Here is a 13,796-nt window from a genome sequence, read left to right on the forward strand (position 1 = left end):
GCAGGCTAACTGCAGAAGCCAAGAAGGAAGGACAGTTCAGGATATTAAATAATTTCTCAGCCTGAGACAAGGGGTGCAGCTGCTGCATGAAGTAAGGGCCAAGGAAATAGGCAGGTCTCCTCTCAGGCTTATTGTATTTGTAGAATGATACAGATCACAAATTATAAAGGGTGAAGCAAAAGTCTCTAAAAAAAACCTTTACAGCCAAGCTTGTGTTTCTGTTTGGCTCCAGAACAGAACCTCTCAGCAGCTTGTTTATCAGAGGCTTTGTCTACTGAAAGAAACTGTGCTATTATATTTATCCTTATCTTTATAAGCAACATTCCATAGAAACATGGATTTTAAAATCCAAATTGGAAGTGACACACAAGTTATTACAGCTTGATGATATTTAAATAAGAAGAATGGCTTAACAAATTAAATTCACAAACCAGAAGTGCTTTATGATTTGGGAAAAAAGAAGTTAACATTCAACTTGCTGATTATCTACATGGCTTAACATCAACTGTATTTGATTGTCCATGCAGGAACTGTCAGCAAGCCTTGATACAGAGAATAATCTCTTGATATAGGGTCTAATTCTACAGGAATACTTACTTCCTGAAGTGGTAACTTTATGTGAGTAAACAACATTTAGTACTCTTGGATTTCAGTCCATTACTGCTGCTTCTTTTCAACAAAACCCACAAGAATTCTTTTCACCTGGCACAAACTGGGAACATCCAGCTGTATCCCCATCAGCAGAAGTATAAGCTGGAAATACCCTCTTAGGAGCTTTATGGCACCAGCCTGAGCCACCTGGTGCCTCCCAGAAATAGAGGTTCAAAACTTCACAAACCAGGAATGCAAAGTTATAACACTAATTTATCAACTTGTTGCAGCAGGCACTGCAGCAATCCAGAGCCTATTTTCCAGCAGGGTTTCAACATAACCTTAGCTACCAGCTTCTCTCATCAGATCACTTAAGGAACGTGTTCCTGTCACACACACTGCCACAGGGATGTTTCCAAGGGGCAAGCAGAAAAGGATCTTTTCTGGAATAGTTAGATGAGGCTGTCCTTTGGGTGTTTACAGCCATCTCTCCACATCTCTGTCCCTCTGACTTGTTCTTTGCTTGCTCTAGCTGGTTTCACTGGCAGAAGGTGCCTCCAGCATGGCAATACTCACACAGCAGCTGCCAGATAGATCAATGCAAGCCAATGCTTCCCAGAACTTCCCGTGACCTGCAGGATACTCTCCCACAACCCATCTGAAGAAACCAGTGTGCACCCAGAATTCCCAAGAGCATCCCAGGGGCAGGTGGGATCACCATTAACTCGGTATAGATCCCCAAATGGCTGCTCAAACGCTGACCAATCGATGCTGGCATTGATCTGCTGACTCAGCGCTGACTCAGCGCCGGCGCCCGCGGCTCACTGCAGCACAGGCTTATTTATAGGAGCACTTCTCCAGTTTACCAGCCTCCTATTCACTCAGCTCTTAGCCTACATCCTGATTTTAGAAATGCAAGGGGACACTCAAAGGTAGGTGCTGATTTCAGGATAGCATGAAGTTATAGAGTCCTCCTGCTTACACTTTGTACACAACATCTGCTGCTGCTTATTGTCATGGGCCCCCCAGTTTCCACCAGGAATCCCTCATCAGTAGCCACAGTCCCTCCAGCAGGAGCCACCTGTGCTCACCTTGGCTCTCCCAGTGCTCTGAAGAATGTGCACCAAGGCAGAAGCCATCTCTTCCTTGTTCTTGACACTGATCACAGGCTCCAGCACGGAGCACAGCAGGGCGTAATTGCTGGTAACATACTCCCCAAACTCTTTGTACTGCTCCATGGGCAGGATGGTGATGGTCTGGTAGCGGGATTTGATGCGGATGGAAGGGCCCCCAGCCTTGCCTTTGCTGGCTGTAGGGGTGCTGACTGGGTACCATTTCTCCACAAACTGGCGGCCGGTCACGCTGGCCGTGGGGATGTTGACCAGCCCTACGTAATTGTTCTTGTCCTTTTTCTTCTTCTTCTCCACGTCCTTGTAGATGTGAACCGTGATGCTCTGGATGTGTGGGAGGCTGTAGAACTCAAAGTGCTCCCCCCAGAAAATGTTATCTGCTTTTGCTTTGCTGGTGGTGCGGGCAAAGAGGGTGTCATCAAGGCACAGCTCACAGAAGTATTTCTTCTTCGGGGTCAGGTCCTTGGCCTCTATGATCCAGAGGCGAAGCACGTTCTCAGCTCGACGGCAATTGTCCTGTGCAGGAGAAAGAGATCAGCTCTCAGTCAAGACCCCTAAAAGCTGAATATTTCATCTTCTGAAGCAGCAGCAAAGGTGCTGCCTTTTCTGTCTGAGGTAAGGACAGAGTCAGAATTCAGAATCAGATTGTCTGATCCAGAGAGAATTGGAATCTCTAGAAAACTGGACATTTTCTAAAACAGAGGCAAAGGGCTGTCTTTTGTATGACAAGAGTGTTGAGGACTAGAATATTTTTCTTCTTCCAAAGCTGTATTTGAAATGCTTTAGAAACAAACACTGCACAAGAGCCTGCCCAAAGCTGCCAGACTGGTGAGGAATCCCAGAGCACTGTTAGCCTGTCCCTGGGAGGCAGGACTGCAGCTATGGAGTGACTTATCAGACACTTCCAGCTGATCTATAACTTGATTCCCTGCCTCACTCCAGCTCCAATTGGTTTAATGTTGGTTTGTTTGGTTCCTATATTAAAACATGACCCTTATGAAGGGTGCCCCATCTTTCCCAGGTGCATGGCCTCAGGAATCCAGCCTGCACCCCAAGTTGGCACTGGGGCAGGGATCAGGAAGCAGGCTGGTGTGTATTTACTCATTCAAGGTCTGACCTAGTGCACTCCCTGGAATAGCACACGACAGCTTTAGACACTCGGATGAGCGGACAGCTCCCCAGACTAAATTAATTGAGGATGCATCTGTGGGAAGCCCTGGTACACTGGACTAAAATCCAATCATACCACCTCCATTCCCCCACTAATCTTATTTTTGCAGTTTCTATTACCTTCATTGGCTGCGATAGTCTGCGTATGTTTTCCATCCACCAGTCCCTCTCTGCTGCAGAGGAACAACTGAAGCATTTACTGCCCTTGGAGTAGGTTACCTGGAATGAATAAATGACACACTGAGTTCAGGCAAGCCTAGGAGCCATGGAAGAGGCTGCAAAAAAGCAAGGAGGAAGATAAACAATGCTTGAGTAACAAAGTAAATATGAAAAGGGGAGGTAAAAACACAGCGGCCTAGAAGGCAGAGAGGATAAAAGGCCCATAAAACACAGAGAGCAAAAGAAGTTTGAGGTTCTATAAAAGTAAAGAAACCAAAGAATTTATATAAAATGAAGAGCACCAGAGGCTCCTCTTAAAGACTTTTAAACAAAGCTTTAATTAGCCAGTTAATATTTCTTTTTTTAAAGATTTGTTAATTGATCTGTGGCTATTAAAGCTTGCCGATTTCCCTGTTACAGCCCAGGGGCACAGGATTTGGTTACTGACAGTGCAAAGACAGAACTGACAATGCATTAGCAAAAGGTAAAACCCACTGGACATAATGACTTCAGTAAATACAGAATATTTCCAGGGGTCCATATAGGCAGCAAGAGCCTAAACAAACTGAGGGAGCTGTGCTCTGCTCCAGCCTGGCAGCTCTGCTTTCCCACACCAGGGAACTGCCTCGGTTTCTTCCCCTCTTACGTGGCCTGACAAGCCTCATTTACTCTTTCCATTCATTTGTGCTCACAATTACAAAGCAGTTTGAGGCAGCAGCCTCAGAGCTAGGCTGTTGCCAGTGTTTTCCACCCAACTCCCCAAGCCTAAGCAAGCTGCAAATTGTTTCCAACCAGAAGAATGAGGCTGAAGCAAACAGGAACAGTTCCTGGATGCATCATGAGGGACCAGAGCCTGATCTGCTGGTTTACTGCCAGAATTTTCCAGGTTGTAAACAAATCTTTGTTCCAGAAGTTCAGACACATCTGACTAATCCTGCTGAAGACAGAGTGACCTGCCCCTGCCATGAGAGGTGACATGGCCTCAGCTGCATCCCAACACACAGGGCTCCACTGCTGGAGCTCTGCTGGCAGGACAGGGCTCACACTCAGAGTCTCTGCCTGTTTCTGGAGCAGAGCTCGGAGCCACAGCCTGCAGCCTCTGCTGAGACAGCAAAGGGAGCTTTGGATCCTGCTTCATAGTGCAATGGACACGTCCACAGCCACTGAGGCTTCTCCTTCAGCAACTTGAAAGCACTGAGCTAATGGAAGGGTGCTCTGACTGGAAAACTCATTTCTTGGTTACAGTAAATTTTCTAAATTCAATTTTAGGTGAATTTGGAGAGGGTGAACACACAGCTAATGTACATACTATTGCATATCCATTGTGCTGTATGTATCAACCATACATTTGCAAGCACACTACAAATGCTTTTCAAACTGAAGAGATTTTTCAATTAGAAAAAGACTCCTCTCTGTTCAGTGACTGAAGCCATTAGTCTCAAGGACTTCAAAAGTCACATGGTGGCTCAAGAGCCCCCACCCAAACCTCAGCAAGGCAGTGGCTGCTGCTCTGTTTTCCAGTCCCCAGTCCTGGAGCAGCATTCCCCAAGGGTTCAGGGGGATGGCAGCTGCCTGTTTTGGAGCCTGTCCCTACCTCAAAGCAGAAGTCTCGTCCAAGGATACTGTTGTGAAGTGGTTTGACAAAGACTGCTTCTTCTGCTGCAAAGTCCAGAGTCTCTATGGTGCTGGCTTGGTTCAGTAAAGACTCATGGGAACGGGACTCCTTCAGCTTGGGCAGCTCACGTGGTCTGGAGAACAAGGAGGAAGGAAATGTCTTTTTTTCTCACAATTACCAAAAAGAGCTGGCAAGATCCCAGACAAAGCTTCAGCTTGTCTCGGTGCTTATTCAGAGCAACTTCCACAATTAGTCTGCAAACCTTATGAAAATAACATTAGGCCAGTAACCCCAGACTCCCAAGGCAATATCCAGCCCAGGAAGTCCATTCCCACTGACCTAGAAATTAGAGCTGCCAAGTTGTCAGTGAAAGAACAGCAGCAAAAACTTCAGAACCTAGCTGCTGTAATTTTTAAAAAAGCCCATATAGGTAGCTTTGGATGTATTACTGAAAATACTTGTTACTAGCTAGATTAGTAGACAGATGCTGTGTATTAGCAGCAAAGAGCACAGGGATCCCTAAATCTGTAACCAATGCAGAATGAGGATTATTCATTGGAGCAGATGACCCTTCACAATATACTTGATTTTTTAACAACGAACCTTTACACTAAAGTCAAATACACAAATTCCATCCCACTTCCAGACTGCTCAAATCAGTAATTTTACATTTTCCTTTTCAGCTGCTTCTTCCAACTTGAATTTCCAATTTTTATGGATACTTTCTTTCTCTTTTAACTTCTCACTAACACATACTGCTTCTCCTTTCCAGCTGATTGTCCTGTGAATCCCTGAGCTCCAACAGAGCTGAAATCTCCCACATTCACAGCACCTTTTCAGCAAGGCAGTTTTCTCTGTCCCCACCACTTCTTGAACACTTCTCAAAGACATTTCCCTACCTCCACTATGCCACAGCTTTTGGCAATCAACAGTGACATTATCAAATGTGTTTTAACCCTTTCTGTACTCTCCCAATATGATTTAATGCAACATTTGTGCATAGTGGGGAGCTCTGCTGTCAAACAGCACTGCAAAATGTGCCCAGTTTAGAGCTGATGTGGCTTCTCCTTCTGCCTCCAAACTGACACCTGCCCTGGAGGCTTCTGCAACAGTCATAAAGCACCTGAGGCACAGCTTGCATCTCATGGTAAACATCATGTGCAGACACATTTTTCCTGTGGCAGGAATTTAGTCAAGTCCTTCACAGCTGACCAACAAGGAGGAAGAGCACAGAGTCCCAGCTTAGCAGAGGAGGAGCTGTTGACCTGGCAGGTCTGGCTTTTGTTAAGATATTGAAGTCCCTGTGCTCAGTGATCCCTGAAGGCGAGTCCATAAATGTGGCTGCCCATCCAGCAAGTGTGACTGGGCACAAGGAACAGATGTGGAAGTAGGGAGGCATCAGCTCTGTGCACATCACTCAAAGAAAGACAGTGCTCCTGTGTTTGTCCTCACAGTATTTCCTCTTTGATTCAATCCCCAGTATCAAATGGAAAATGTTAAAATTGTTATTTCTAGAGGAAAGAAAAGCACAGCTACCTCTAACAGCTTGCCTAATTTTCAAAAGTAACTAGTACACTTCCCTCACATATACAAAAAAAAAAACAATCCTCACATTCTTTATCCTTAGCAAAATCAAACTCCTCCTACCTGCGAGCTATAGAGGAACTCAGAGGCAAAAAAACCCCAAACATTTGGAAAAGGCATCTTAACAAAGGCTGCTTAACAAAACCTTGGGTACCACAAAGGATCCAGGCAATGCAACAAGCAGAGCTCACCCAGCTGCTCTTTTGTACGGAATGAAACGCTGAAGGTACTGGAGCAGATTCACACACGATAAGATTTATTAAACAGAGGGAGAACTTTGTTCCCATTTAATATACTGGATGACCTAAGTGCAGGCAGCAAAACCCTTTGATGGGAGGAATATTCCAAAGACAGATTTCAGATGCAAAGCAGCAGCCCTGGTAGGAGCATTGGCTGTGCTGTGCTTTGTTCTAACAGGTTCCAGCAGCAGCTGAACCAAGGCAAACCCAAACCTCAGCCATGTATAATTGAGCACTTGCTGCAGCTAAGGTAGGGCAAGTCTAAAATAAACACACCACAATACACCACTTCAATGTCATCTCTGCAAAATCCTCTCTAATTTCTCCTCTCAAGAAAGCACTGCTGAGGTCACTTGGCTTCTGTCCCTGCCCCAAACTCTGAGCAATTCCTGTCCTCAAAAAGTACTGGGAGCCTGCAGCCAGCACCCGGTCAGTGGAGGAAAGCACAGAGTGAGCACAAAGAGGGGGAAGAGGAGGGAAAGAGAAATAATTACCAAAGAAAAGAGGAAAAAAAGGGGAAAAAGACATGTAGCAATTTCCAGTTAGGCAGAGGCTGCACTTGGAGCAAGACAAGGCAAGCAGACCTACACGAAACAACTGTAGAGCCACTTAGCAGAGCATCTCCAGATCATAGCGGTGCCACATGCCACAGCCCTTCCCTCCAAACTTCCTGCTCCCTGCTACATCTCAGACAACAAATCCTGCCTGGAGAGCAAGAAAGGCACAAACAAATCCAACAGGAGTTCTTCCTCAAGCCTCGGGTTACAGATTTCGGAGGAACAGTGTGCCAGGCAGATAGGCTGGGGCCAGGAGAGCAGCCCCAGCTAGGGTGAGGAAAGCTCCCTCCTTGGTGAGGAAAGCTCCCTCCCTGTGAGCTCTGCTCCCACCCCACAGTGCCAGGAGAGGCTCCTGCCTGCTCCTGGGTTGCCAGGGCACAGCATTCCCTAAGGAATCAGGGGGGGCTGGCAGGCAGCAGAGGCAGCAGGTGAGGGGCGGCCGCTCCGCAGGCGTGGCTAAGGTGACCTGCCCAGACAGAGAGGCTCCTCCTTGTCCTCTCCTACAGCTCTGATGAGATCCAGGCACTAAAGGCAATGTGAGAGAGCAAGGAATCTTCCAAGAAAGCCTCCAAACAGCCTCTGGGAACAGGGCAGGGGCAAGGCAGGTACACACAGCAGATGTACTCCAAGCCTGCACATCCCATGTAAGTCACACCTTTAGGAGCATCTCTGCTGTTCCACTGCTCTTCTGACTAGTGGGCTGTGAGCATTTGGGTTTGTTGCAGAGCAGCTGGAGCTCTGGTAGTTTTGTTGACTCAGGGTCCCGTGGCAGACAAATGTCAGTCTGTTCCAGCAATCCTTTGAAGTTACCATATTTAAAACAGCTCAATAAACTGATGAAGTGGCTTAGAATTGACACTTTATCCTCCATAAACATCAGAACATCCTAAAGCTGTTGGTTAGATGCAACCACATGCTTTTACAAACACAAGCACATGCATTTGTGAGCACCACAGTATAGATTTCATCTATTGATAGATCTGCAAAGCAAATCTTTGACTTGTGCCTATATCAGCAGCATCCCAATCAATACAGGCAATAATTATACAGAAATAATACTTCTCTGCTGCTCTAAAGCCTCATCTGATATGCTGAATCTGTAAAAAGGAAAGAAAATTGCTTGCTGGCTTCCTTTTGCTATAGATGCCACTAATTCATGTCCCAGTGTCCAGCAAAGGGGCTGGATTAAAAGGGTCCTTCCTGTATTAGGTAGGAAGCTGCTGGGAAAATGAGTATTGCTCAGACTCTGTCAGCAGAGAGGTAATCCCAGGGAAGCAGATTACTGCAAACAGGAAGATCACACATGCAAAAAGTGGGGGAAGGGTTGTTTGTACAAATCTGTTTCTGTTAAACAGCTCCATTAACAACACAAATCCTGTTTTAAATTACAACTAACCTCCCATGATCAACTTTTTATCCTGTTGCTTTTTCTATCTATGTCTGTAAACAACAGAGATTGCAAAGGAACTACATGGGAGTTCAAACAGTTACCAAGACACCAAATAATTCTTACATATTCTCCATAATTTCCTTCCCATAGGAAAAACAGACAGAGGAGGAGCATGTCAGGGAACATTTTAAACTTCTCACCTCTTTTCACATGTTTTGGAGTACTGGTCTTCAGAGCTGCATCACTTCCTTGTAAATCAGAGCCCAGACAATGCCCTAAACCACTGACCTGGCAGCAGCATGCAACTGCCACTGAAAAAGAGCTCTCCAACCACCCCATGTTGCTGGCCCAGCCCCAAGCTGACCCTTTCTCCTCGCACACCATAATTCAGTAATTTTCCATGACAGGAAAATCTTGGTTGTAAGTCGGGAACTGGAAACCTCTGGCTTTCAGTGGCTGCCCATGGCACACAGCAGCCTATTAGCAAAGTTCTATTATATTCTACTGTCTATAAGGCACATAGAATAAAGGGTTAAATCCTAATTGCTCTGGTTATGAAGCTCTCCTGCTGATTTTGACCTATTTAAAAGCCAACCTACAAGGCACAAAAGACTTCCAATTACCGAGCTTACCAGGGAGAGCTCTATATTACTTGTAAAACAAGCCTGTGGACATCAATAATCCAAAAGATTTGAAAAAAAGAAAAAGTTTAAAAATGAACTTTCCTTTACCAAACTGGTGTGAAAGGAAAGAACTCAGCCCAAGCACCCAGCTGCAGCCAAGCCTCCAAATTGCCTTACACCAAGCTGCTCGTCTGCATGCTTCAAATAATTCCAGCAATCCTCATGTGCTGGGAGACACTCCCCGAGAGCAGAAAGTCAAATTCAATACTTAGCCACTCTGCAAAGTCACAGGAGAGAGCCTGGACTGTAATGCAGAGAATTTCCTGCTGTTATCCCAGCTCCGTGGAACGGGACCCTACCGTCTCCAGCATCACCTGCAATTCACCCGTGCTCTGCCCGTGCTGCAGCACCAGGTTTTTCCCTGTCCAAATGCTCATTTTGTAGGCACCACACCCCTCTTCATTTTCCAACTGCCAATTATCTGAACATCCTATTACTTGGTCAACAATTCTACAAGTCTAACCAGTTTTATTATTAAATTTTTTTTTTTTTTTTAAATCAGAAACTTAGGGTAACTTATTTATCTGCAAGTTACACTCAGGTGTGATTAAACACTGGGTTTTTCTGAGTATATTGTTCTAGTCTTCCACTGAGATTCTGGTCTTTTCTGGCAAGGTCCTACCCAAAGCCTCATTGTCTGAATCCTGGATTTGCAAAGCCCTTCCCTGCCTGCCTGCTCTCCCTGCAGATCACAGCTTGTCTAACAGACACCTCTCAGGGTTCAGCCAAGCAGGCTGCTGAATTTCACAGCAGGAGAGTTCTCCTCTCTCCTCTGGTCTCTGCTATTAACGTTTCCAATTGGTTTGTTTTGATGGACCAGAAATGCTTAATTGATGCAGTTTCATTTCCCTGCTAAACTCAAGGTGAATGCTTCATGGAGGAGCCTGGGCTTTGCAGAGAAGCATCAGCCATTAAGAAATATCTATTTATAAAGGGGTCAAGTGAGCTTGCAGGTGGGAGAGAGTAGCCCAGCACTAAGGGCTGTGACAAACACTAGGGTCTTGTTCAGTTTTCAGTGAAAAACCAAACAACTGCTAAAAGAAATAGGTTCACCAAGCCAGGAGTGAGGCGTCCCTCCAGAAACAAACCACTCCTCCCTCCCCTTTCCCCACACTCCAGTGTGCTGATAGCTACAGATATGCTGAATGAATGCAAGCTGGGAGTGAGTCAAGCCTTAATAATGCATTGTGTAACACAGATTTCCATCCTGACAGCTAAATCAGGGTGAAAATCCCCCACCCTTTTTTTCCAAAACCGGCATTAAATTAGAGCGAACCTGAAAAACACGGCAGGTTTTGCTTCTATGATTTACACGAGCCGTGCTATTTAATCACTGCAAAGAGGCAAGGAGGGAAGAACAGGAACTCACCCAAAGTAGAAGAAGCTGTGGCTGGAGGAGTGGTACCTTTTGACCATGAAGCCCAGAGCCATGGCTACCTGCTTCCCTGTGCCCTGCCGGAGCCCATTCCCAGCCCCGCTGCCACTGGCTCATAATGCCATAAAATGACTTTTAGCAAAGCAGGAGGATTCCCACGTGGCAGTAAATCCCAACAGGGCAAAGCCCTCCCAGCTGTCTGCAGAGCTTTGCTGCAGTCACTGAGACCATATGCAGCCAGTCACAATCATCTTTGCTCCCCCTCAGTAAACAAACCTGCTGGTCCTCTTGGAGATACTCTCAAATTCCTGGCCACAAACTGGAAATATTAACTTGACCTCTCCTTTCAAACAAAATTTTCCTTAAGTCTTTTCTCATGTTTTTTTACATGTTTTATATATTATAGACACTGAGAAAACATTACAGATGAATGTGTGAGTTGAAAAGCCCAAAGGATGCAGGAGGAAACAGGCTGGAAAAGCTGTGAAAGATGCCACAGTGACACGGTGCCAGATCACCTCATGGTGAGAGCTGCTGGCAACCTGGTGAGATGCTGCACTGGCCACACACTGAACAGCCTCATTCCCACCTGCCCTGGCTCCCAAAGGAGCACAGTCTAAGTCCTGCCACATCAGTGACTTGTAAAGACAACATATCCAAGTACAAAAAACCACCAGCAAACAACCTTAGCCTGAGTAACAGGAGGGATGTGAATTACAGGTTATGGATTTATTCCTACAGGACACCTGGATCCATGTTTCTAGAGGGGCACCAGAACTCTCTCCTCTCCCTACCCACTAACCCAGACACACTGAAATACAGTTAAAAACCAGAAAAGGTACATTGGTCAATTGCTTTCTGCTGAAACAGGAAAATCTGATTACAAAAAAATCTGCAGCTCATCTCCATCCCTGCTCCCTACAGCATTCCTGACTCCCTTCTGTTTTAAATCAACACAGCATCCATCCTCTGTCATCATCCAGCATGGCATGCAATGTTGCAGTATCCCACATCTTGATGTGCACCAGGATAACTAACCTTCCTTAGTCCAGAATTTTAGAGGTATTTATCTGTAAAATCTCCACTTTTTTGACAGGTCCCAAACACCCCAAAAGCATGAAAAGGCAGTGTGGCAGCAGCCTCTATTTCCTTCTAATCCATGCAGGGTTTTAATTTATAAAGCTGTATAATACTTTCTTTGAAGGCAGGGCTCTTGTGTTTGTCAGAGCAAGAAAAGGGAGATGCTATCAGTCATCCTGGCCCTGAAAACCTGTGTAACACCATGACATCACCTAGAATCACCTGCTTGAAATGGGAAAGGGCTGACTCACCAGGGCAGGACAGGAAAGTTCTCACTGCTACACACTGAGAGGCTCATACAGAATGGGAGCAAACAGAAGGTGAGAGAGTGGCAATTCCTTCTCATGAATTTACAGTCAGCTCTGTGTTCAATAATGCCACCATGTGATCAAGTACCTGGATTTTATGCTTTTGTGCTTTCAGGCCATCAGAGAAAATTCACATTTCATTTCTGGCTAGTTGAAAATTTGTGCCCATGCTGGCAGGGAGTAGAAGGGGGTCTGCTTTTTAAGAGAAGGCAGCTTTGCTGTGTGCAACATCATGTCTTAAACCAAAGATGTAGGAATTAATTATAGCTACATTTATTAGCTTTCCCAGAACAACAGTGCTTCCCTGACACTACAAAAGCAGGTATCCAGCAAGAGTACCAAACTCAGGAAAGACAACCAGATTATTTATGGCAATGGAATCTTCACATTACAAAAATTCAAGCAAAGCTGCTTTCAAACAATGGTAAAAATAACAGGTACTTGATTACCTGGTGGCATTATTCAAGATGCTTATGTTCATTGAGTTGCTTTTATAGCCATGTTGCAACACCCTGAAAATAGAGATTTATAGGAAAACTTGCATCAAAGCAGCCTGGGTGGACTAGAGGAGCAAAGCCATCTAGATGGTTACTCACATCTGGTAAGCAGCAGGCTTTTCTGTAACTCCTGATGTTAACAGACCTCCAACAACCACAGCCTTGCTATCTCTGTGATTTTATGGTCTGCCTTTCAGATGGAGAAGGCAGCACCATTGATTGAAGCAGCACAGCATGACAGATAGAACTAATGAATTCAGCTGAGCTAAAGGAGAAGGGAAATGCACTGAACAATGTCAAACCACAGAAGCCTGCCGTGGCCTCGAGTACAGGGCAACTTATTTTTCACTCTATCTACTTCTCCTGCTGGGCTACCGTGGAATGTAACACAGAATATGTTTAATAAAAACAATTAAGGGACTTTTTGCAAACAGTTAGGAAACACTGTGTGTAAGAGCCTTTGCTTGCCTCATATACAATCCATTCCCAGCCTGGATCTCCAGCTGAAAGCTAAACAGGCAAAGGTAAACCAAATGGAGCACTAAGATGGTCAGAAATTACTGAGTTTTCCAGTTTTCTGAAAAACAGATCATCTGTTCCTTGTGGTAACACTGCAATAACCAAAACACCAGCACTGCAAGGGTCCTCAGTGTGCCTGAATTGCAGTGCCCATCTCTGGGCTGTGCCAGTGCTGGAAGAACCACCCTGCTCACACCAACACAACTCCTCATCTCACTGGCCTGAATGCAGCAAGGCAAATTTCTCTCCAGCTGATCCATCCCATGGTTCTGTATCATAAAATTGGAAGTCTGCAGCTTATTTGAAACAGGTGCAGGACAAGGTACTGGAGTCCATCTGCTTAACCTGAGCTTTTTGACAGCTGTGAAGAGCAGCAGTTTCCCATCCTGTATCAGCAGCACGCTGCACACCAAACTTCTGACACCCCAGAGGCAGCCCCACAAACACCCCCCCATGCCAGCTGGACAACAAATCCCCTTCCTGGCTCTCCTCCCCTGAGTGCACTGACGTGCTGGGTGTCAGCTCTGCACCTTACCTGTCCTCAGAACTGTTGGGAGAGGGCAGCCGGAAGCTTATATTCCTGTCCAGTTTGGATTGACTCTTTGTCCTCTTGATGGATCCTTTCAGGCGCTTACTGAAGAAGCCCTGAAATGAGAAGGTGCAGAAGTGAAGCAGGGGAACTGATGCCAGTGATGAATCACTCAATGCACTGTTACTGAGTCCCAACACAGAGGTCTGATGCCAGTCACAGGACGGGCTGGACTGGGATTGCTCTGAGCTGGAAGACAGGCAGGGCTGGACTGGCAGTGACAGTTCCAGGAGGTGAGAGCCTCAATTGCAGTAATTAGCACTATCACATTACTGGGCACTTCAATGGATTCCAACTATTATACAAGAGA

At 45.7% G+C, this 13,796-nt stretch overlaps 1 protein-coding gene across 13 annotated transcripts in view; it reads right to left on the reverse strand.

Annotated features, from left to right (window-relative positions):
• The window catches only part of RASAL2 (RAS protein activator like 2), a 162,378-nt gene that overhangs the window by 23,157 nt on the left and 125,425 nt on the right, over positions 1-13,796 (reverse strand). For all 13 annotated transcript variants that reach the window (XM_064427704.1, XM_064427703.1, XM_064427702.1 and 10 more), the window contains 4 exons: positions 13,433-13,542; positions 4,645-4,798; positions 3,012-3,110; positions 1,683-2,237 (listed from right to left, as the gene is read on the reverse strand). In XM_064427704.1, coding sequence (XP_064283774.1) covers positions 1,683-2,237; positions 3,012-3,110; positions 4,645-4,798; positions 13,433-13,542 — 918 coding nt within the window. The remainder of the gene's footprint in view (positions 1-1,682; positions 2,238-3,011; positions 3,111-4,644; positions 4,799-13,432; positions 13,543-13,796) is intronic.

The sequence above is a fragment of the Passer domesticus genome, chromosome 7 (genome assembly GCF_036417665.1).
Source record: "Passer domesticus isolate bPasDom1 chromosome 7, bPasDom1.hap1, whole genome shotgun sequence".
Lineage (NCBI taxonomy): Eukaryota > Metazoa > Chordata > Aves > Passeriformes > Passeridae > Passer > Passer domesticus.